General features: G+C 34.8%; 1 protein-coding gene and 1 pseudogene across 1 annotated transcript in view; one reads left to right on the top strand and one right to left on the bottom strand.

Moving 5' to 3' along the window:
* BCAS3 (BCAS3 microtubule associated cell migration factor) overlaps positions 1–24,304 on the top strand; it is a 606,893-nt gene that overhangs the window by 158,094 nt on the left and 424,495 nt on the right. The window contains exons 11-12 of the mRNA XM_019431027.2: positions 5,429–5,505; positions 12,620–12,703. Of these exons, the coding sequence (XP_019286572.2) occupies positions 5,429–5,505; positions 12,620–12,703 (161 nt within the window). The remainder of the gene's footprint in view (positions 1–5,428; positions 5,506–12,619; positions 12,704–24,304) is intronic.
* Positions 1,533–4,643, bottom strand: LOC109256083 (60S ribosomal protein L32-like; annotated as a pseudogene).

The raw sequence follows: 24,304 nt of genomic DNA, 5'->3' as shown, positions 1-24,304 counted from the left end.
TTTACCCAAAGGAGTTTGAAACTGACGTCCACTTACAAAACTTGCACAGTTGTTTATGGCAGCTTGATTCACACTGCAAGCAAGATGTTCTCAGTGGGTGGATGGAAAAATAAGCTGTGGGATTTCCAGACAACGGGATGTTATTCTTCATTTCTTTTTATTGCTGAATAATACTTAATTGTGTGGATAATACCATATTTATATATTTATCAGGTGATGGACATTTAGTTTGTTTCCATTTTGGGGCTATTATGAATAATATTTTCATGAATGAAAGGTTTTTGTGGGGACATACACAGTTGACCCTTGAACAACATGGGGGCTAGGGGTGCCAAATGCACACACAGTTGAAAATCCACGTATAACTTTTGACTCTCCCAAAACTTGGCCTACTGTTAATCAGAAGCTTTATCAATAACATAAGCAGTCAATTCATACATATTTTGTATGTTATATGTATTATATACTATGTTCTTACAGTCAAAGTAAATAAAATGTTAGTATGAAAATCATCAGGAAGAGAAAATACATCTACAGTAGTGTTCTGTAAAAAATCTGCGTAGAAGTAGACCTGTGTAGTTTAAACTCATGTTGTTTAAGGGTCAACTGTATTTTCAGTTATCTTGGATATAAGTATTTGTGTGGACATGTGTTTTCATTTCTCGAGTATGCAATGAGGAGTTGAATTGCTGAGTCATACGGTAATTCTATCCTTAACTGCTTGAAGAGCTGCCAGGCAGAGTGACTGCACCAGGTTACATTCCCACCTTCAGTGTATGAATGTTCCAATTTCTTCATATTCTCACCAGTGATTGTTACTACCTTTCTTTGATTATAGCCATATTATTAATATCTCATGAAATGCTATCAGATTGTACTTTAGATTTGTGTTTCCCTGATGGCTAATGATGTTGAGCATCTTTTCACGTGTTCATTCACCAACATATATCTTCTTTGTCAAAATTTATGAGTTATTTGTGTTTTCTTTATCAAGTTGTTACAGTTCTGTTTATATTCTGGATACAAGTCAGTTAGACATATGTTTTGTAAAACTTCCATTCTGAGTTTGTTTTCTTTCTTAGTGATGTCTTTTGAAGCACAAATGTTTTAGTTTTGATGAAGTCCAATTTTTCTATTTTTTTCTTTAAATTTTTTTAATAAATGTTTATTTTTGAGAGACAGGGAGTGCACAAGCAGGGAAGAGGCTGAGAGAGAGGGAGACACAGAATCTGAAGCAGGCTCCAGGCCCTGAGCTGTCAGCACAGAGCCCAGTGCAGGACTCGATCTCATGAACTGTAAGATCATGATCTAAGTCGAAGTCAGATGCTTAACCAACTGAGCCACCCAGGCGCCCTACTTATTTTTTTCTTTTATCACGCATACTTTTGGTGTCATATCTAAGAAAGCATTGCTTAATCTAAGGTTATGAAGATTTACCACTATGTTTTGTTCCAAGAATTTAATAGTTTTAACTTTTTTGGTAGTTTTATGGTTTTATTAACACCAATATGACATGTACAGAAGCTGTTTGTCTATTCATTTTCTTTGCTGTGCAGCCTGGCCTTGGGATTGGTGGCTCTAATGGCCAGCTGGGCTACTCTTTCCATAGTGGCTTTGTGGTTCTTGGAGGAGACACTGTGAGCAATCTCTGCACAGTAAGATTTGTTACACATCAGCAGCACTTTATGACATTGTGGACTAGGAACTTCCAGAAGCTACTGGACAGCATGTGCTTTGTTTTGTTATTGCTCCTGTAACCAGTGTTGGGCATCAAAATCTGGCTCTTGAATCTTCTGCACACCCTGTTGTCAGTGCCTCTGGGTTTACACCGGTTGCACTTAATTTCGACATATCAGTCTGACGGGTGCCGGATGAACTTCTTGGTCCTCTTTTTTATGGTCGGGGACTTCACCAGAGGTCTGAGGGCAGCTAGGAGATGGCTGCCACCCTGCAGGCAGTGCCAAGGAAGAGAGCAGTACTTTTAACTTTTTCATTTAAGTCTTTGATTCATGTCGAGTTAATTTTTGTATGCAGTATGTGTGAGGTCAGGTTTCAGTTTCATTCTTTGGCATGTGGATATGGAGGTGGCCCGTCATCATTTGTTGACAAGACTATTCTTTCCCCATTGACTTGTCTTGCTACCCTTGTTGAGAGTTAATTGACCATAAATGCAGACATCTGTTTTTTTCAAAAAGGTCTGAAATCTTTTGAGTTGTCTTTATCAAGAAAAATAAGGCAGAGTGTTACAGACAGTAGTTAAATCCTTTGTTTTTCAAAATGGGATCAGGTCACCTCCCCATTAGGGATCAACCTTATGGGAGGATGCCATCTAAAATTGTATCAGTCTCCTGTGCCTTTAAAAATATTTCTTTAGTAATGGAGGAATCTTCATTTAATGTGCTATTCTTGGATTTTACCTTTATTTCGATTTGGAAATCTCCGTATTTTTAATATACAGTTCTCTTATTTTATTCACAAACATTGTAAAACATGTTGGAATTAGTCCTAGTATTATAGAGATTGGGTTTCCCCCCCCCCCTTGTTTTCAAAGTTTAGCTGGAGGCAGTGGTTAATTTTTAAAGGAGTCATGCTTATAAAGTTGGGATAGTGCTGAGTGGCTGATGGTCTGGTGATTCCAGCTGTAAAGTGTTTTTTGGAGAACAGAAAAACAATTTGCTTTCATTCTAGTACATAATAATTCTTGAGGTCCACTGAGTTTGTAAAAACATTGACTCAAAAAGTGAAATGAAGAATTGTTAACTACATTTTTCCTTTAGTATCTTCTAGTATTTGGAAAGGAGAGTATACTTATTAAGATCTATTGAGATGAAATTGTTACCTGAATTGAGTGATAGTTAGATTACATTGACTTTAAAGTTCAGGGCATTAGCTACATATAATGTAATGCTGAAGTTCACAAGTATTTATTTCTGTTTTTCATTTGGTTCTTTTTTTCATGACATTTTAAAAGGGGGAAGTTGTCAAAAAATATTTAAAAGGGGGAAATTTTCTTATAGGACATTTTCCAGCTCTGAAAATACCTATGGAATATGTGTTTGAATTAGTTTACTCAATGGGATTATAATAATTAAATCTATGTAGAGACTGCACAACATATGTTAGAGTGTATTGTCTTTGTACTATTTTAGTGGGCCTTGGTCCTTTGTATGTGTCCATAATATGTGGACATATTCAGTGGATATATTACCTAGAGGTCAGTTTTCCCAAAATCCAAAACATCCCAAACACAACCCTTTAAAGCTTGAAAGAAACAAAAAGTTGTGTTTTGTTTTTTTTTAGGATGAGCAAAAATTAGAAACCTCATATTTGATTTGTATTTCATTTGACATATGGATCTTCTCTTAGGGCCATTATCTGCTTTATAAAATCTTTATCTTCTTTAAAAAGGAAAACTCAGGGTACCTGGGTGGCTAAGTCAGTTAAGTGTTCGGCTCTTGATTTTGGCCCAGGTCATGATCTCACGGTTTGTGAGTTCGAGCCCTGCATGAGGCTTCACACTGACAAGTGAGGACCTGCTTGGGATTTTCTCTCTCCCTCTCTCTCTGCTCCTCCTCTACTGGAGCTCTCTTTCTCTCTCAAAATAAATAAATAAACTTGAACAAATAAATAAAAAGGGAAACTCAAAATAGATGGCATTTGAAGGAGCTCAAATGAAAACTGCTATGTCATGGAAGCAGCAGCAATGTGTGCTTCTTTAGTGCTTGCGAACACAGTGGCACTAGCATTTCAGAATGGTGACTGTTGCTATTCAGAAGGCTTTCTGAGTCAGAAAGCATGTAATACATGTTTACAAAAGATCTATGTTTTTGAAAGATTCCTGTTAAAAAAGTGGCTTTAAAATGAGAGATCTGGCTTTTAGGTGAGCACACTATTTGAGTATTTGAAAAGTTTTCTTAATTTGTTCAGATGTATTTATCAAGCTGCATTCAGGTGTTATTCTAGGCAGTGGAGATTCAGCAGTGAATGCAACAGACACAAATTCTTGACCTTACATACCCCCTAATCAAGTGGGAGGAAGATATAAAATAAATTTAAAAATAATAAATATATCACAGAAGATATAAATTATTTTTATTATTGAAAGTAAGTCTTAAAGTAGTTTATTGTTCTTTTTCTCATTAATAAGTATGCTTTTGGATAAAAAATTGTCATACATTGATAACTCTATTCCTCTTAGGGTCAGTAACAGACCAGGACTTCCTGCAGGGTAACACATTGTCAGATGTGCAGTTTACAATTCAGGTCATGTTATTTTTTTGCTATTATGGTCATGATTCAGGTAATTTGGCTATTATTTTGCTACAAGAAGAAAAGGGTTTTTTTTATAAAATCTTGTTTGTCTCAAGATTGTATAAATTTAGATTCCAAACTGGGACCTAAACTGTGAAATAGAATACCTCAGTTTGATCCTCTGGTGTACATTTTGGAGGAGAACATTTGTAAAAATATTAACCAGATACTTGTGGAATGATAAACTTGAAGTTCTTTAGTTTAGGCTTTTTGTGTTGTCTGATTTTGCAGTTGCCTTTGAGTAGATCCTTTAAAGCTGTTTTGTGACTCAGTGGAATGTTATTTTGTGTAGTTGATGATGAGGGCATTCGACTCAAAGACCTAACTGGCATGGCTAGGAGGGGAGAGGAGAGCCTCTAGGATGACAGACGTCACTTACTTGACTGGGTTGTGGTGTGTTTTGGTTAGTAGTTCAGGAAGACGGCATTGGAGTTTCCATGCATTGATGGTGTCCACTATCACGACTGTATGATTTATTCTTCTTGAGAGGAGGAGCCACAAAGCAATCCTTCCTACTAGTTTGCTATTGGCTGGACTGAAAGCAAGAAGAATGAAGTAGAGTGCTTAATGTAAATACACAAGATTATGCAAATTAGTTTTCCATCATCTTTCCATTGAGGCAATCTTGGTGAATTACGTTGCCTCGCTGGTGCCTTACTTAAGTACTTGCTCTGTTTTTTTCTTCTCACCGGTGTATCATCATTTTCTTTTTAGGTGTTTGTTATCTTTTACCTTTAAATTCATGAACCAATTGTATCCTTTTTCTTTCTTCTCTAAACATTGTTGCTTGACCTAAAAGCATTGTTTCCTTTTAGCTACTCTTTCTTGTTCTAGGAGTAACTGTAAAAAATGCCCAATTTTTGCTAAAAGTTATTACCAGTTGTTCCCAGATTTGTTTCTTATTGGAATGGTGCCAAAACCAAAAGGAAACTGTAGAGGGGGAAAAAGAAAGAACTTCACTCAGCTATTAAAATAATGACCAGTTTTATGGGAATTTTATGTGAGACTTGAGAAAATAAAACCATTTGGTTGTTTTGTTTTTATGGCATCAAAATATGATGTGCCAACAGAAAACTTATTAAGAAATATCTCAATATTGCCATTTCAAATTTTTCAGGCTGCTATCCTTGCCCAGGGCCCAATATGAATCCTATTGCTCTTGGGAGCCGTTGGCTTGCTTATGCAGAAAACAAGGTAAGGTGTGGCTCATGTTTGGATTGTTTGTAATGGAGCAAGTGTTGAAGAATTTTCCAAAGTTGATTGCCAACCAATAATGAATATTTAACTTACTAGTTTTTCTTTGCTTAGATTTTGGTTTTAATTGGGCAACCAGTAATTATCCTATCTCCCTTATTGCTTAGGATCAGTATTTGGGCTCAACTTTAATTTTCTAGGCTTGGTTTTTGTTTTTTGTTTTTAATTTTTTATGTTTATGTGTTTATTTAATTTTATTTTTTTAATTTTGTTTCTAATTTTTTTTTAAAATTTACATCCAAATTAGTTAGCATATAGTGAAACAATGATTTCAGGAGTAGATTCCTTAATGTCCCTTACCCATTTAGCCCATTCCCCCTCCCACAACCCCTCCAGCAGCCCTCAGTTTGTTCTTCGTATTTAAGAGTCTCTTCTGTTTTATCCCCCTCCCTGTTTTTATATTATTTTTGTTTCCCTTCCCTTATGTTCATCTGTTTTGTCTCTTAAAGTCCTCATATGAGTGAAGTCATATGATTTTTGTCTTTCTCTTGACTAATTTCGCTTAGCATAATACCCTCCAGTTCCATCCACATAGTTGCAAATGGCAAGATTTCATTCTTTTTGATTGCTGAGTAATACTCCATTGTATGTATGTATGTGTGTGTGTGTGTGTATGTATATATCTATATATGTATATATATATGTATGTATGTATATATCTATATCTATATCTATATCTATATCTATGTCTATATCTATATACCACATCGTCTTTATCCATTCATCCATTGATGGACATTTGGGCTCTTTCCATGCTTTGGCTATTGTTGATAGTGCTGCTGTAAACATGGGGGTGCATGTGCCCTTTCGAAACAGCACACCTGTATCCCGTGGATCAATGCCTGTATCCCGTGGATCAATGCAATAGCTGGGTTGTAGGGTAGTTCTATTTTTAGTTTTTGGAAGAACCTCCATACTGTTTTCCAGAGTGGCTGCACCAGCTTGCATTCCCACCAACAATGCAAAAGATATCCTCTTTCTCCGCATCCTCGCCAACATCTGTTGTTGCCTGAGTTGTTAATGTTTGCCATTCTGACAGCTGTGAGGTGGTGTCTCATTGTGGTTTTGATTTGTATTTCCCTGATGATGAATGATGTTGAGCATTTTTTCATGAGTCGGTTGCCCATCTGGATGTCTTCCTTGGAGAAGTGTCTATTCATGTCTTTTGCCCATTTCTTCACTGGATTATTTGCCTTTTGGGTGTTGAGTTTGATAAGTTCTTTATAAATTTTGGATACTAACCCTTTATCTGATATGTCATTTGCAAATATCTTCTCCCATTCTGTCAGTTGCCTTTTAGTTTTGCTATGTGTTTATTTTGAGAGAGAGTGAGAGAGAGAGGGAGGGAGGGAGAGAGAGAGAGAGAGAGAATGAATTCCAAGCAGGCTCCATGCTGCCAGCACAGAGCCTAACGCTGGGCTTGAACTCACCAGCTCAGGACCTGAATCGAAAGCAAGAGTTGGATGCTTAACTGAGCCACCCAGGCACTCCTAGGCTTGGTTTGTTTGTTTGTTTGTTTGTTTACTTTTAATGTTTATTTTGAGAGAGAGAGAAAGACAGAGCATGAGCAGGGGAGGGGCAGAGAGAGAGGGAGATACAGAATCTGAAGCAGGCTCCAGGCTCTGAGCTGTCAGCACAGAGGCCGATGTGGGGCTCGAACTTACGAACTGTGAGATCATGACCTGAGCGAAGTCGGGCGCTCAACCGACTGAGCCACCCAGGTGCCCCTAGGCTTGGTTTTTTGTAGAGAACTTTACTCCATCGATCTTAGGCACAGCATTGATACTACTTTAATAGCTTCTGTGGAGCTAGAAATCAGGGGGCAGGAATGACTTAAAAAATTTTTTTTTAAATGTATTAATTTTGAAAGACAGAGCACGAGTGGAGGAGGGACAGAGAGAGAGGGAGACATAGAATTCGCTCCAGGTTCCGAGTGGTCAGCACAGAGCCCGATGTGGGGCTCAAACTTGTGAACCGTGAGCTCATGACCTGAGCCAAAGTCGGCTGCTTAACTGAATGAGTCATCCAGGTGCCCCAGGAATGAGTTTGTTTTTATTGGTAGATTGGGAACTGAGGCATAGAATAATTTAATTGATGTTATGTGTCTACAACTAAATCTAAACAAGGGTTAAACTATTTGTCTTAATAATTAAATCATAGGCAGGGGCGCCTGGGTGGCGCAGTTGGTTAAGCGTCCGACTTCAGCCAGGTCACGATCTCGCGGTCCGTGAGTTCGAGCCCCGCGTCAGGCTCTGGGCTGATGGCTTGGAGCCTGGAGCCTGTTTCCGATTCTGTGTCTCCCTCTCTCTTTGCCCCTCCCCCGTTCATGCTCTGTCTCTCTCTGTCCCAAAAATAAGTAAAAAACGTTGAAAAAAAAATTTAAAAAAAAATCATAGGTGATCACATTTTGTTGAATCTTTTAGTTGTTTTTATGTTTTATTTATATCCAATTCAACACCAAAGACAAATTGAATTTTCAGAAAGAAAATGTGAAATCTTTTTTATACCATTTAGTGCCCTTCATGTGAATATAGGATGAAATCTAAAAAATATTACAGACTTCAAAGAAGATTATCATTTTTTGTTTCATTTTAGTTTGCTTGTATAGTTATATATTGAGATAATAGCAGAATAATAGGAAATAATATTTATTGAAGAGTTCTTAACACAAATCTGGATATGGTAAGTACAATAATTATTTGGAGAAACTACATAGCATGTAAATCTCTGGAATTCACAAAATCAAGAAACTACTGAAGAAAGTTATTTTTGTAGATGAATTCCTTGATACTTTTTCCAAAATTCTGTTTGCTACAGATAGATACTTTGTATCTTACTGAATGCCATGTTTATGCTCCATTCTGTTATTTCTCTTCATTTTCTAGTATATCTCATAAAAATAGCTCTTTACAAATTACTCTTTTCAAACAAGACAAGAGGCATACAATTCAGTGTGGTAACATAATGGTGTCTTCAAATGTTTAAATATATAATATGTTTCTTTGAGTGCTGGAGACATCCAACAAGAAGATGTATAAATTGTCCCTTGGTTCTTGTAGATGTATTCTCACATGTGGGAAAGTACCCATTTAGAATTGTAGGTGATATGCAAATAGTTACATATCATTTTCTAGCAGAGGAAACTCCCTTCACAGATACATACTGGGTGTGTGCCAGTTATCTTGCTTGTCTTGCCTTTGTAGAGATATGTGTTGATAATATCTAGCATTACATACAGAGATCAGAAAGTGTAGTGGCATTTATGGGGAGTTTGCTAATCAGATAGCTCTACCATCCTTTGGAAGAAATATTTTCAGATACATGTATTTCCAATAGCATTTATGTAAATGCTAGTATTTATTAACAGTTTCTGATTGTTTTAGTACCAGTGTCTGATTGCTTTGGTTTTGGGGCTGAGTGTGGAATTGCAAACTTAATTGAATTTTGGAGTAACAATATTTTTTAATGAAAATGCTTTTTGACTAAAATTTTAAGCAAGATGCCATATATACTGATTGGGTTTGTTTTTCAGTGGTTCTCTTTATTTTATTTTATTTTATTTTTTATTTTTTAAACTTTACATCCAAATTAGTTAGCATATAGTGCAACAGTGATTTCAGGAGTAGATTCCTTAGTGCCCCTTACCCATTTAGCCCATCCCCCCTCCCACAACCCTTCCAGTAACCCTCTGTTTGTTCTCCATATTTAAGAGTCTCTTATATTTTGTCCCCTCCATGTTTTTATTTTTGTTTCCCTTCCCTTATGTTCATCTGTTTTGTCTCTTAAAGTCCTCATATGAGTGAAGTCATAGGATTTTTGTCTTTCTCTTTCTCTTGACTAATTTCACTTAGCATAATACCCTCCAGTTCCATCCACATAGTTGCAAATGGCAAGATTTCATTCTTTTTGATTGCCAAGTAATACTCCATTATACACACACACACACACACACACACACACACACACACCCCACATCTTCTTTATCCATTCATCCATCAATGGACATTTGGGCTCTTTCCATACTTTGGCTATTGTTGATAGTGCTGCTATAAACATGGGGGTACATGTGCCCTTTCGAAACAACACACCTTTTTCCTGTGGATCAATGCATACTGTGCAATTGCTGGGTCGTAGGGTAGTTCTATTTTTAGTTTTTTGAGGAACTTCCATACTGTTTTCCAGAGTGGCTGCACCAGCTTGCATTCCCATCAATGGTTCTTTTTAAATGTCCTTTTAACTAGGAAAGCTTATAGAAAAGTTGTAAGAATAAATATAGTACAAATAGCACAAAGCACACCCATATATCTTTTACTCAGATTGGCCTTTTAATTATATCAGAGTAAGTTGCATATATCACATTACTCCTAAATACTTAGTCAATTTAATCTTTTTTTTTTTTTTTTTTTTTTTTTTTTTTGAGAGAGAGAGAGCGAGAGGGAGAGCACAAGTGGGGGAAGGGAAGAGGGAGAGGGTTCATCTAGCATCTGCCCTGTCTCAGCCCTGGAATCTGCTACTTCTTATTTTCCTGGTTCCTTTTAATGGGCCAGAACTTTAGATACTTAGTTTTGTCCAGTAGATGTGCTCATTGTTACTGGGGTGTTTTTACTTCTAGACACTTTCAGTGGACAAAGTTTGGAAACACACATACTTCTATGCATACATAATGGGAAAGTATACAAATACATATATGTATTTGTACACCTATACACACACACACACACGTATTTTGGAAATGAAGGTTAGACATTGGTATTTTCCACAGGATTCTTTCCTTTCATCCTCCATTTATTTCTTATTTATATGTTCCTTGTTTCGCATGGGAGACTCTGATATCACACGTTTATTTCATTTGTTGAATCGTATAATGGCAAAAGTAATTGCAGAATTGTTTGCTCACACAACTACAAATATCAAGCCAAATAAAAAGAGTTCAGGATTTCTTGTAGTTCTCTCCAGTCCCATTGCTGCCCCAAACTGAAGATATACAGTCAAATACTGTGTTCAAATATTACTTTGATTATCCTTATCTCTCCCTTTCTGCCTTCCTTCATTGTTGTTACAGTTTTCATTTGATGTCTAATTACATACACTTATTTTTATTTTTATGTTTTATTTACTTGCTTATATATTTCATTGTTATATGTATTTATATTTCCCTTTCTTTCCAAAAGATTAAATAATATACTTGCTCTTTTGTATGTTGCCTTTTAACTTATATTTTTTGAAAATCAGTCCATTTTATAGAGGTTTGCACTACAGAAATTTCTGATTCATCTTTAATTTTTGATGAATTGAGTTGCAAATGTAATTTTCTAACAAGTCTAAAGTTTTAAACAAAAATTTCTGGCTTAGTTATGTTTGTGTTGAAATGCTGACTCGGTTTTAGTTGAATTGAAAAAGTGATAGTGTTGCTTATTTTCACATATTTATCCTTGATTATTTTAATTACTGGAAGCAGAGAAAAGATGGTAGTATTTCCAAGATAATGTCTTTCATTGCATATGTGGCAGGAGGCAGCAGAGGGATAACTTGCATAATTCTTTGAAATTGTATTTATGACTGAATGAGCGAGTGAGTGAATGAAAGGGATACTTTTTATTAGCTGAAATGATCACTTTCAAACTACCTGTTTTCCCCTATGTGAAATCACATTTGTGATCATCTGTCATTTGAAAAATTTCCTCACTACTGACCTTGAAATTTGCTCATGCAACAACACGTTTCGTGTGGCAGCTTGACATTTCATATCAGACTTCTAAAGATACCCCATTATAACATATTATTATTGCTTTGAGCAATTGCTTTTCAATGTAGTGTCAGCGATATAAAAATTTTGATTTTAGAAGAATAAAAAGGTGACATTCATATTTATCAAATAATCATGTTTTAAATTATATAAGCATTTTTGTTTTTATGTTTTGAAAGAGGTAGATTCTTTCTGAATTATGTAGGCTTTTAAAATCATAACACAATGTGGAGCTTTTCTAATACTCTACAATTGTCATTTTATTTTTTTAATTTTTAAAAAGTTTATTTGTTTATTTTTGAGAGAGAGAGAGAGTGAGCAAGCAGGGAAGTGGCAGGGAGAGAGAGAGAGAGAGAGAGAGAGAGAGAGAGAGAGAGAGAGAGAGAGAGTCCCAAGAAAGCTCCGTGCTGTCAGCACAGAGCCTGATGCAGGTCCCGAACCCACAAACTCTGAGAAAATGACCTGTGCTGAAACCAAGATTGGATGCTTCACCAACAGAGCCACCCAGGTGCCCCTGTCATTTTATTAAAAAAATTTTTTTAAAATATAAAGATCTGGCTAATGAATTAAAAAACCCTAAATTTAGGAAGTGTAGGAGCAGTGGAGATTTTAATCCTGGTTTATTGCTTTAGTCCATGAGAGAATCATGCTATCAAACTAGTGATTCACTTTGAAAATTGAATCAAAGTGAATTGATTTGGTTGGTTTATTTACATCAGTCGTGACTAAAGGCACGTCTTTTTCATTCTGTGGTAATACTAGTAAGCCCTCTGAAGTGGACAGCTACTATATGCCTCACAGTTGATTTATGCATGATTTGTGCCACTATTCCCCTGACTTAATTGAAAATGGAAATATGATAAATTATTTTGCCTCTTTTTTGGCTTTTCTTTTACTATCTTTATGTAGGAATTAAGAGGACAAAACCTCCAATTTGCTAGTATGTTAAATATTTAATGTTAGAAAGGCAAGTCTAAGTCCTTTGATTATGTTTTAAAATTTATTTGTGGAATGGCTGCCAGATCCCAAATACTACCATTTTAGAGTTTATGATTTCTTAAAGACTATTCATCTGATAATTAAAAATTGTATTTGAGCATGACACTGCCTGAGTGGCACCAGTAGATTATAAAAAGAGGGAAAAGTGTCTTGGCAGGGCTTTTAGCTGTTTGCCTGAAACACTCATACAAACATTCACCCCTCCCACCCTCATTCTGCTTGATAAATAAGCTCTGTCCTAATAGCCTGTAGAATTAAACAGTTTAATAGAAATAACTTTCTGGCTTTTCTCTCTGTCTCTTTTTCCAGTTGATTCGATGTCATCAGTCCCGTGGTGGAGCCTGTGGAGACAACATTCAGTCTTATACTGCCACAGTCATTAGTGCTGCTAAAGTGAGTATTGAGTAGTCCCTAGGAGTTGTGATTTTGTGGAGTAAATATCAGGTTTCTCTCCTGAATTGTGTTGAAATTTTTCCTTCCCTTTTTGTTCACAAATGTGGAATAAACTTAAGTAAGTCAGAATATTTTTGCCACTCGTGAAGATTGATGACTACATAATTAGATATTTAATCTCTTAAGGTTCATAAATCATACATTATTTTCTATTATAATTATAGGGTTTGTATTTATCAAATTTTAAATATTTAAGTCTGTTAGCTAGATTAAAATCTATTATATAATTAATAACATTTTTGAGAGAAGCTTTATATATATGTTTTAAGTAGTGACTTCTGGGTTCTTTTTCTGTGATTTCCATCATTCCATCTATACTGACATCCTTTTGTATCTTCGAATATTTATGAATCTTCTTCATGTAAAAAGAATATTATTCCTTAAGAAAACTTGAGTCAAACCCCTGGCACATTCAAAGACTCTTTCATGTCACAGGGCTGCCCTCTATGTGTTTGTCAAGTGACCTCTGTTTGTGTGTGTGCGAGGGTTAATTTTGATGATGGCTCTTAAACTTTATGCTGATTATAAGGTATTCTTATAATCACTATCCTTTTGAATTGTGAAGTATACAACAAAACAATTCTAATAATAGGGATGACATAGTGAATCTAAATGACAGCATGTAATAGAAAGCACAACTATTCAGAAAAGAACAACAGTTTAAAGCAAACCACAGGGAGGGAATGAAAGGTCACACTGTTTTATGTAAAACAAATACAAAAATACTTCAAGATTGATCACAAGTACTTACATGTTATGCTTTAGAATGTGTTCCTTGGTTTGATGAGAGAAGCATTACATATTTTTTACTCAGAAAGGAAATGAAATACTGAATGTCTTTATGCTTACAGCACTATATACTTTGGCTTTTAGAATGTTCAAAAAAATTGCTTACTTTTCTCCATTGTGTATGTAAAAATTATGATGGTTATTTCAGTGAAGAGAATTCTGAGACAGAGTAATTAGCCAGCATCAGTGTTCTTCTATAGTTAGTTTATAATAGATCCACAAAATATACCAATGAGATCTAGTTCTCATGTATTATATTCCTTTTAGACTTATCTGTGCCATACATGTTAATTAGGATAGTTCATTGTATTATCATTTGAATAATTTTCAGTTCTGTGGTAGTGGACAGCTTTTCAGGTCTTCTTTGCTATAATGTGTTTGTGTGCTTACATAAAAGAAAACTGACCTGCTTCATTCAGTAACAGTTTTGCTGTTTAACTTTTAGCTGAATGTGGACATGTGGACAAACTCTAGCTAAATGAGGCTAGAGTTAATGTGCTTGGAAAAGAACAAGTTTGAACTCTCCAGTTTTCTATACCACATATTGAGAACTGTGAGGGATAAGCTCATGTCTTCCACATTTTAAATTCTCAGAAATTATGATGATGACAACACTCTAATCCAATCAGTTTCCAATAGACCATTGGTCACCAGTGGAATTGGTGTTGATTGAAATTCATCATTAGCTCAGGCAGTTGATAAAATTCTGCCATTGACCCTTGAATAAAGTAGTTAATATTTACTTTTTGTTTAATTGCTTTTGTCTGATTTTTAAAAACATTTTTACTTATTTTTTTAATGTTTATTTATTTTTGAGAGAGAGAGAGTGCGAGAGGGGAGGGGCGGAGGGGGGGCAGCGGGATAGAGGATCTGAAGCAGGCTCTGTGCTGATAGCAGCAAGCCCGATGTGGCACCTGAACTCACAAACCTGGAGATCATGACCTGAGCCGAAGTTGGACACTCAACTGACTGAGCCACCGAGGCATCCCACTTTTGTCTGATTTTAATGCTTATTCATGCTCCTGTTTATAAATTTACAAAATGAAAGAAAAACAAAACCATAAACATAAAAGTTACCCATTTCTTTTTTTTCCCCCCACATTTTTATTTAAATTCCAGCTAGTTAACATACAGTTGCAACATGAGTTTCAGGTGTAGAATTTAGTGATTCATCACCCACATACAACACCTGGTGCTCATCACAAGTGCCCTCCTTTTTACCCATCACCTATTTAACCCATCCCCCTGCCCACCTCACCTCCAGTAGCCCTCAGTTTGTTCTCTATGGTTAAGCGCCTGTTTCTGATTTGCTTCTGGTTTTTTTCCCCCTTATGTTCATTTGTTTTGTTTCTTACACATATGAGCGAAATCATGTTTTTTGTCTTTCTCTGACTTCTTTTGCTCTCTAGTTCCATCCATACTGTTGTAAATGGCAAGATTTCATTCTTTTTTTATAGCTGAGTAATATTCCATATGTACATATTATATATCCAACTTCTATATCCATTCATCAGTCAGTGGACACCTGGGCTCTTTCCATAGTTTGGCTCTTGTTGATAATGCTGCTATAAATATACAATAGGGTGCATGTATTCCTTTGAATCAGTATTTTTGTATCCTTTGGGTTGGTACCCAGTAGTGCAATTTCTGGGTTGTAAGATAGTTCTATTTTAATGTTTATTTTTGAGAGAGAGAGAGAGAGAGAGAGAGAGAGCGAGAGCGAACAAGTGAGCACGAGTGAGGAAGGGGCAGAGAGAGAAGGAGACACAGAATCCTAAGCAGGCTCCAGGCTCTGAGCTGTCAGCACAGAGCCCGATGTGAGGCTTGAATTCACCAACTGCAAGATCATGACTTGAGCTGAAGTTGGACGCTTAACTGATGGAGCCACCCAGGTGCCCCAGATAGTTCTATTTTTAACTTTTTGAGAAACTTCCCTACTGTTTTCCAGAGTGGCTGCACAAGTTTGCATTCCCACTAGTACTGTAAGGGGGGCTCCCCTTTCTCGGCATCCTCACCAAACCTTTGTTTCCTGTGTTGTTGATTTTAGCCATTCTGACAGGGATGAGGTGATATCTCATTGTAGATTTCTTTTGTATTTCCCTGATGATGAATGATGTTGAGCATCTTTTCTTGTGTCTGTTAGCCATCTGTAAAGTCACCCATTTCTTGAGTCTTACTGGGCTTACCAGGTAGTAAAATCCATATTGTACACTGCCTTTTAAACTTATGTGTAACTTATATGCCATGAAATATTTTTGAAAACACTTTCACATGTAATATTTATGTACTTATGGACTCCTGTGTTACCATGAATGTTTTGAGATTTACTTAAAAATATTAAGTTAATTTGGTATTTAGTACTAGTATTTAGTTATTTTCCTGAAATTCTACCAGAAATAGAATGATCCTTCATTTCACTTTCAAGGTATGGATATTTTATATAGGAAAATTGGAAAGTTGAGATGATTTTGCCTCCTAAGTGATAATTTCTTCTAGTAAGATATTAGATACAAGAAACTTTGTGGGTAAATTAGCTTTCTGAGGTATAAGGCAGTTCCAGTTTTCCATGGTAGGTACATCAGAATTAAGTAGTCTTTGTTACCATTACATTATGTATTATACTTCTATTTATATTAGTATATTCACTTATGAAAATTCATCATGATGTACACTTATAATTCCTGTACTTTTCTGTATGAGGGAATATAAGTTTACTAAGAAAAGAACAATGTCATGTATATATCTTCAGGCCTAGAAGATATTCTAGGATATTCTTTTCCAGAGAATGCTCACATTTAAGAATGAACAATGGCAATATTACAAAGACTCTTCCATAGAATAAGAGATAATGCCTAATATTGTTTTATGATGCAGGATGACCTTGATACTGAATCTTGACAAGAGCATTGTGAAAAAGGAAAACTATAGTCCTGTCTTACTCATGAACATGAAAAATCCTGAAAAATCCTAAACAAAATATTAGCAGAGAAAAATTAAATATGTTGTAAGGATAATGTGTCCCAATCCAGTTGGGATAATTCCATAATATAAGGCTGGTTTATTACTCAAAATCAATGAATGTAATTTGTACATGAACAGAATAAAGGAGAAAAATTACATGATTATCTTGATATATACACAAAAAGGGTTTGATAAAATCAAACATATATGCATTGATAAAGTCTTTTAGTAAATAGTGATCATTTCTGGTTCTCTAGAATTCAGTTTTTTCTCAAATTACTAAATTGTTTAAATGTAGTAAACATAGTTAATATAAAGTCTTTCTGATAACTCCAATGTCTGGCTTCTTTTTGGGTGTATTTTTATTGTTTGCTATTTTTGCTGATTCTCACTAATGATGTCTTGACTCCTTGTTTGCTAGAATTTATTTTAAAAATCTGTAGAAACAAGTTTGAATTTGAGATACCAGAGTTCTGTGGCACTCTTAGTCTTGGACCCTCCTAATCCAGTTTCTGGGATTGAGTTCCTTAAGGAATTTAAAGCTCACCTGAAATAGTTATGGGAGCCTGATTACTACAGATTAACTATTATTTCTATTGTTGTGTTCCTTTGTGCCTCAACCAAAAACATGGAAACTCATTAGATAGATCCCCTTGGACATGACCACCTAGTACCACAGGTCCATCAAAAACACCACTCAGTCTCTTAGAAGTCTCCTCTAGAATCATCAGATCCATCTAGGCCTAAATACCCAACTCACATGTGTGGGATTTTCTTGTTCTCTTGGATTTGGATCTAGAAGCTCTCTACTATCTTGTTAAATATTCAATACCTTTAAGCAGAGTTAAAAAAAAAAAATTCTCCTCGGTTATCCTACTTGCTTTCATTGGTAGGATTGATCTGATTTACCTAGCCTGCCATTATTGAAAATAGAAAATAAAATTTCTGTTTATTTTATGCCTACCTATTTATCTACTTAGAAATGATAAAAAAGGTAATTTTTGAGATACAACATGGAAAACATTTAAAAAACCATGTAGTATGTGCTCCTTGAAATACTAATCTTAAAATATTCACTTTGAGGAACTTGTGAAATCACTTTTTCTGAAAGTGATCACTTGTCAAATCACTTTTTCTGAAAGATTAATCATTAATATTTTTCTCTTGCTGATGACAGCTGCTTATGACTTCATAGAGGTTAACCACTTTGTTATACAGAAGGATTAATTTTTAAATTTTTATTCTTATTTTTTGTCTCACCAGATACTTGTAAGCAAAAATATATTAATTGCATATGTACTTGGATCTCCTTAGAGGAAATAATGTTTTTACAGTTTCTCTGGATTTTCAAATAGTAGTTAAAATTTATCTTTCTACTTCTAGATTTTTCTGTTTTTCCAAATAATTTACTTGGCTTTCCTTATAAAGAATATAATGGTGATGAATTCTCTGTGGCAGTGCTAAGGGGAAAATTTTAATACTTAAATAGTTCAAATTGGGTTATTTTGATACATTTGTAAAATCTTGGTCCATTATTTCCTAGTTACCACATATTACCACCTATTTGATTTTTCCTTTTAATGTGTTTTAACCCCAGTGTGGTAAATTGATTTAGTAAATATGCCTCTTTTTTCCCCCTGGTTATCTGATAACTTCTTAATGACAACTAACAGCTTTTGTGAGAGCAGCACCATTACCACTAATGGACAGGGGTGGACAGCTGATATGGCATGAGAAAGGTTAAAGATGACTAGTGACCCTTTGACAAATCTGTCTGCACACAACAGAATAATACCATGCTCATTTGAATTTTTGGTCTGAGTGGATTATCTGACATATTTGTTATAATCTTACATTCAGCTCTCTTATGAGATAGAGTTTGGTTCTGTGGATACTCCTGTTAAGGTTAGTCAGGAATATGGTAAACTTTTTAGCTACCTCAGGCTGTGAAGACACTCAGTGTAAGTTAATATCTCCATTTGGCCAAATTAGATTTTTTTTAGTCCTAATTTTTACTGAGTCTTCATCCTTTTTTGGTATGTTGAGGAAATTATCAGGTATGTATACACTCTTTTGACTAAAATGTAATGAAAAGACTACTCTGAGGTGATTTAGATATTTAAATATGGTATATAGACACTATTAAATAACATTATATATTTCTTCTGGACAATGTGTTTGGGTGTAACATGGAAACAAATTTCTTCTAGAAGCAAAGGTCTTTATTGATGCAGAAAACTTCCAGTACCCCTCTCTCATCCCCTGCATTATACCTTATTTTGAAAGTTAATGAACTATAATAGATAGTACTATCTTGTCACTTACTATAAAAGTGCAGATTTGATGACTGTTAAGTCTTGGGTTTAGATTTTATCCACTAATAAGATGACCCCACTGGTTGTTGTTAAGTTGTGTGTGTGTGTGTGTGTGTGTGTGTGTGTGTGTGTGTGAATTATCAGTAACTCTTCATGTGTTATGAGGCTTTGTGAAATATACTACTCTGTTTTCCCCCTTCCTGGAGTTTTTTCCTAGTTCTCTTGTATTGACTTTTCCTTTTATCTTATGGTTTCTTTGGTACATTTCTTCCCACTTTCTGTGTGCTCCAGTTATTTTAGTTTTATTCCTATTCATTGGTATCAAAGCATGAAATAATAGGCTCAAGGGCAAGTTGGGAGGATATACAACCAAAGGCTTGAAACCTGAAAGGCACATTCCTTTGATAAAGGGATAGCTCTGTTTAAGTGGGAGCATCTCCATTAGCATTAATGGAGTAAGTATAGCAGCTGAGGCATCTTAGAGGTTAATCAGGCTTCCTAGCCAGCTTTGACATCAATACACTGTGGCGCCTGATTTTGTTGGTCCTTCAGAGGCTTTCTTGACAACACTAACAGACTTTGTGTAAGTCATTTCTTGTGAATTATTGAAACAAATGTTTGGCTGCTAATTGAGGAACGCTAATGTGTTTTATAATCACTGCAGCTTGAGTTTTTAGTGCTAAACAAAGGAGTTACAATTGATTTGTGGCCTTTTCTTGGTTTCAGTCAGCTGTAAGTTACATCTTTTTGCTCAAGTTCAGCAAATGGCTTTGATGGTCATTTTATTTAAGTATTTATTAGGACACACTATTATGGTCTTCATTCCCCCCACCTCCCCAGAATTCGTCTGTGTTCTGAATTCATGAAGTGTGAGATCACAAGTAGTAACAGGAATAGATTACAAAGCAGTACTGGTTGGTGGTTAAAATCAGGCTTTGGAGATAGACAGTTCTATTATTGAATTCCGGCTTTGTCATTGGTTAGCTGTTTGAGATGCTGTTTTGCATCTACTGTGGTCTCAGTTTTCTGTTCTATAAACCTGAGGTGTTGTAGGAAATCTGTACAGATCATTTATGTTAAGAGCCTTGACAAGTTCACAGTTAAGTTTCCACAGAACATAGTTACAGTAAAATGATACATATATTACTAGTGTTATATGGTGTTTTAATGAAAAATTTCCTTGGAAAATAGATTTCCTTATCTTAATTCCAATCTAATTGTTGCTTAAATCACGTTTAGGCCTTTATAAATTACCTTCTTTGCCTACCATTTATAAAACTATTTGAAATATTATGTATATTAATAATTTTCATTTTAAAATTTAGCTATAGTATATATCAGAGTATAGGTGAGCATATTTCTTTGATTATTCTGAAAAGAGAGTCACTTCATTAAAGGTTAATTTGCAATATTTTAATAAAAACTTTCTCACAATTGGAATTGGAAGAAAATTATTTCTGAATGTCTGTATTACACGTAAATTTTGATATATCCATGTAATCTACATTACTTATTTTGACTCTACTGGTTAGATCTTTTTTCACTATTTATGAGTTGCATGCTTTTCTTTTTGTTTTTTTTTTTCTCTTTTAGACAAAAACATCCCACAAAAACCTGTTGTTACTTTAACATTATTGTTAAAGTAATCAGATAATAAGATTCACATAAAAGAAAAATACTCACATGAATTAGTTTATCTATTTGCTTCAAATGAAATGGAACTAAAATGTAATTATAAAACATCTTAAGTTGTCTTTAATTGAAGTAGTATATTAGGAGTATTACATTGAATTGTTTTCTGTTACCAGAGAGAAAATAACCTTCTTAGCTAATCTTTTATGATGTTTTATTCATCTAGTAATTGGTATCTTGGATGGAGACTGTATTTCTACGTGCCAAATATTTTTTTTAATTGAGGTAAAATTGGTATATAGCATAGACTTTTACATGTACATTATAATTGACATACGTATGCACTATAAAGTGATCACCACCAAAAGTCGCCATTCATCACCATCGAATTGACTGCCTTCACCCAATTTGCTTACCTCCCAACCCCCTTCCCCTCTGGTAATCAATCTGTTCTCTGTATCTGTGAGTTTGTTTTTATATTCTTCTGTTTGTTTCTTAGATTCCACTTATGAATGATATCAAATGGCATTTGTCTTTCTCTGTCTGACTTATTTCACTTAGCATAATACCCTCAAGCTCCATCTGTGTTGTCACAAATGGCAGTATTTCATTCTTCCATATGGCTAAGTAGTATTTGTGTGTGTGTGTGTGCAAGTGTCAGACACACACACACACACACACACACACCCTCTTTATCCATTTATCTATCAGTGGACACACTTAGGTTGTTTCCATATCTTGGCTATTATAAATAATGCTGCAATGAACATATGAACATAGAGGTTTATATATCTTTTTGAATCAGTATTTTCATATTCTTTGTATAAATACTCATAAGTAGAATAGCTGGATCATATGGCAGGTCTATTCTTAATTTTCTGAGGAATCTTAATGCTAATTTTTGTAGTGGCTGCACCAGTGTACATTCCCACCAACAACATATAAGGGTTCCCTTTACTCCACATTCTCTCTAACACTTGTTATTTCTTGTCTTTTTGATAATAGTCATTCTGACAGGTGTGAAGTGATATCTCATTGTGGTTTTGATTTTTATTTCCCCGTTGATTAGTGATGTTGAACATCTTTTCATATCTGTTGGCCATCTATGTCTTCTTTGGAAAAATGTCTCTTCAGATATTCTGCCCATTTTTTTTTCTTATTGTTGCTATTGTTGAGTTCTAGGAGTTGTTTATATATTTTGGATATTAACCCTGTATCAGATGTATGATTTGCAAATATTTTCTCCCATTAAACATTTTAATTTTGATGTTGTTTTCCTGTGCTATGCAGAAGATGCTTTTTGGTTTGATACAGTCCCATTGGTTTATTTTTGCATTTGTTTCCCTTGCCTTTGGAGTCAGATCCACAAACACATCTCTAAGATTGATGTTTGTGAGCTTACCGCCTATGTTTTCTTATAGGAACTTTGTGGTTTTAGGTTGGTCTTACATTTAATTCTTTAATTCATTTTGAGTTAATTTTTGTGTATGGTATAAGAGAGTAGTCTAGTTTAATTCTATTACATAACTGTCCGATTTTTCTGGAACTATTTATTGAAGGGACTGTCCTTTCTCCATTGTATGTTCTTGGCTTCTTTGTTGTAAATTAATTGTATATTTGGGTAGTTATTTCTCAGCTATCAATTTTGTTCCATTGATATATTTGTCTTTTTTATGCCAGTACCATACTGTTCTGATTACTATAAGTTTATAGAATAGTTTGAAATCAGGGACCATGATTTCAGCTTTGTTCTTTTTTTCTCAAGATTGCTTTGGCTAAAAGCATAAGAGACTGTTAAAAACTGAGAACAAACTGAGGGTTGATGGGGGGTGGGAGGGAGGGGAGGGTGGGGGATGGGTATTGAGGAGGGCACCTTTTGGGATGAGCACTGGGTGTTGTATGGAAACCAATTTGACAATAAATTTCATATATTGGAAAAAAAAGATTGGCTATTCTGGGTCTTTTATGGTACCATGCAAATTTTAGAATTATTTGTTCTAATTCTGTGAAAAATGCCTCTGGAATTTTGGTAGGAATTACACTGAATCTATAGATTGCAGTGGTGGTATGGACATTTTAACAGTGTTAATTCTTCAATCCATGGGCATGGAATATCTTTCCTTTTATTTGTGTCTTCTTCATTTTCTTTCATTAGTGCCTTATAGTTCTCAGTGTACAGGTCTTTCGCTCCCTGGTTAAATTTATTCATAGGTATTTTATTCTTTTGATGCAATTGTAAATGACATTGCTTTCTTAATTTCTTTTTTACAATAGCTTATTATTAGTATATAGAAACATCACAGATTTATGTATATTGATTTTGTATTCTGCAACTTTACTGACTTTGTTTATTCGTTTTAACAGTTTTTTGATGGAGGTTTTCTATGTATTTGCACATAGTAATGATTTTACTACTTCTTTTCTGATTGGATGCCTTTTATTTATTTTTCTTGCCTTATTACTGTGACTAGGCTCCAATGCTGTATTGAATAAAAGTGGAGAAAGTGAACATTCTTGTCTTATCTTGTTCCCAATCTTAGAGGACAATCTTCCAGTTTTTCAGTATTAAGTATGATACTAGCTATGGGTTTATCATATAAAACCTTTACTATGTTGAGGCATGTATCCTTCATACCCACTTTGTTGAGAGTTTTTATCATAAATGGAGGTTGAATTTTTTCAAATGTTTTTTCTGCACCTATTGAAATGATCTTATGATTTCTGTCCTTCATTTTGTTAATGTGGTGTACCACATTGATTCGTGGATATTGAACCATTCTAGCTTCTCTGGAATAATTCCTACTTGATCATGGTGTATGATCCTTTTAATGTGTTGTTGAATTTGGTTTGCTAATATTTTGTTAAGGACTTTTGCATCTATGTTCATCAGTAATATTGGCCTGTAATTTTCCTTTGTTGTAGTGTCCTTGTTTGGTTTTGGTATCAGGGTAAAGTTAATGTCATGTTTTACATCTTTTTATTTTATGTATCCCTTAACTAATTGTAGTTTTAATTAGTTTTACTACTATTCTCTTTTAGCCTTTGTACTTGTTTTATAAGTGATTAATCCACTATCTTTACAATATATTTATATTTTCCAATGAGAGTTTTACTTTTGTATGTTTCCTTGTGATTAAATACTAAATATTAAGTATTTCTTTTCAACTTAAAAGAAATCCCATTAACATTTCTCGTAAGGCCACTTTAGCAATGATGAACTCCTTTAGTTTTTGCTTATCTGGAAAACTCTTAATTTCCCCTTCAATTATGAGTGATAACTTTGCTAGGTAGAGAATTCTTGGTTGGAAGTTTTTTCCTTTTAGCACTTTGAATATGTTGTGCCACTCTCTTCTGGCCTGCAAAGTTTCTGCAAAAAAATCTTGATAGCCGTATGCGGTTTCCTTGTGTGTATTTATCTTGATACTTTTAAGATTCTCCCTTTAACTTTTACCATTTTAATTATAATGTGTCTTGGTATGGAACTCTTTGGGGTTCCCACTTGTATGTCTATTTCCTTCACCAGATTAGGGAAGTCTTCAGCTATTAGTTTTTAAAACTTTTTTTCTGGCCCTTTCTCTCTTCTCTTCTGGGAACCATCTAATGTGAATGTTTTTCTGCTTGAAGTATTCCCAAGTTTTTTTTTTTTTTTTAATACATATATGTTTATTTTAATTCTTTCTCTTTTTGCTCCTTTGTCTGGGTGAGTTCCATTGTTTTGTCTTCCAGCTCACTGATCTGCTTCATCTAGTCTATTGTTGAACCTCTCTAGTGTATTTTTCAGTTCACTTATTATATTTTCAGCTCTGTAGCTTCTGTTTGATACTTTTTAATGTTTTCACTCCTT

Source organism: Panthera pardus, unplaced genomic scaffold, assembly GCF_024362965.1.
Source record: "Panthera pardus isolate Hobbes unplaced genomic scaffold, ASM2436296v1 HiC_scaffold_3, whole genome shotgun sequence".
Classification (NCBI taxonomy): Eukaryota; Metazoa; Chordata; class Mammalia; order Carnivora; family Felidae; genus Panthera; species Panthera pardus.
This window is presented reverse-complemented; position numbering and strand designations above follow the sequence as displayed.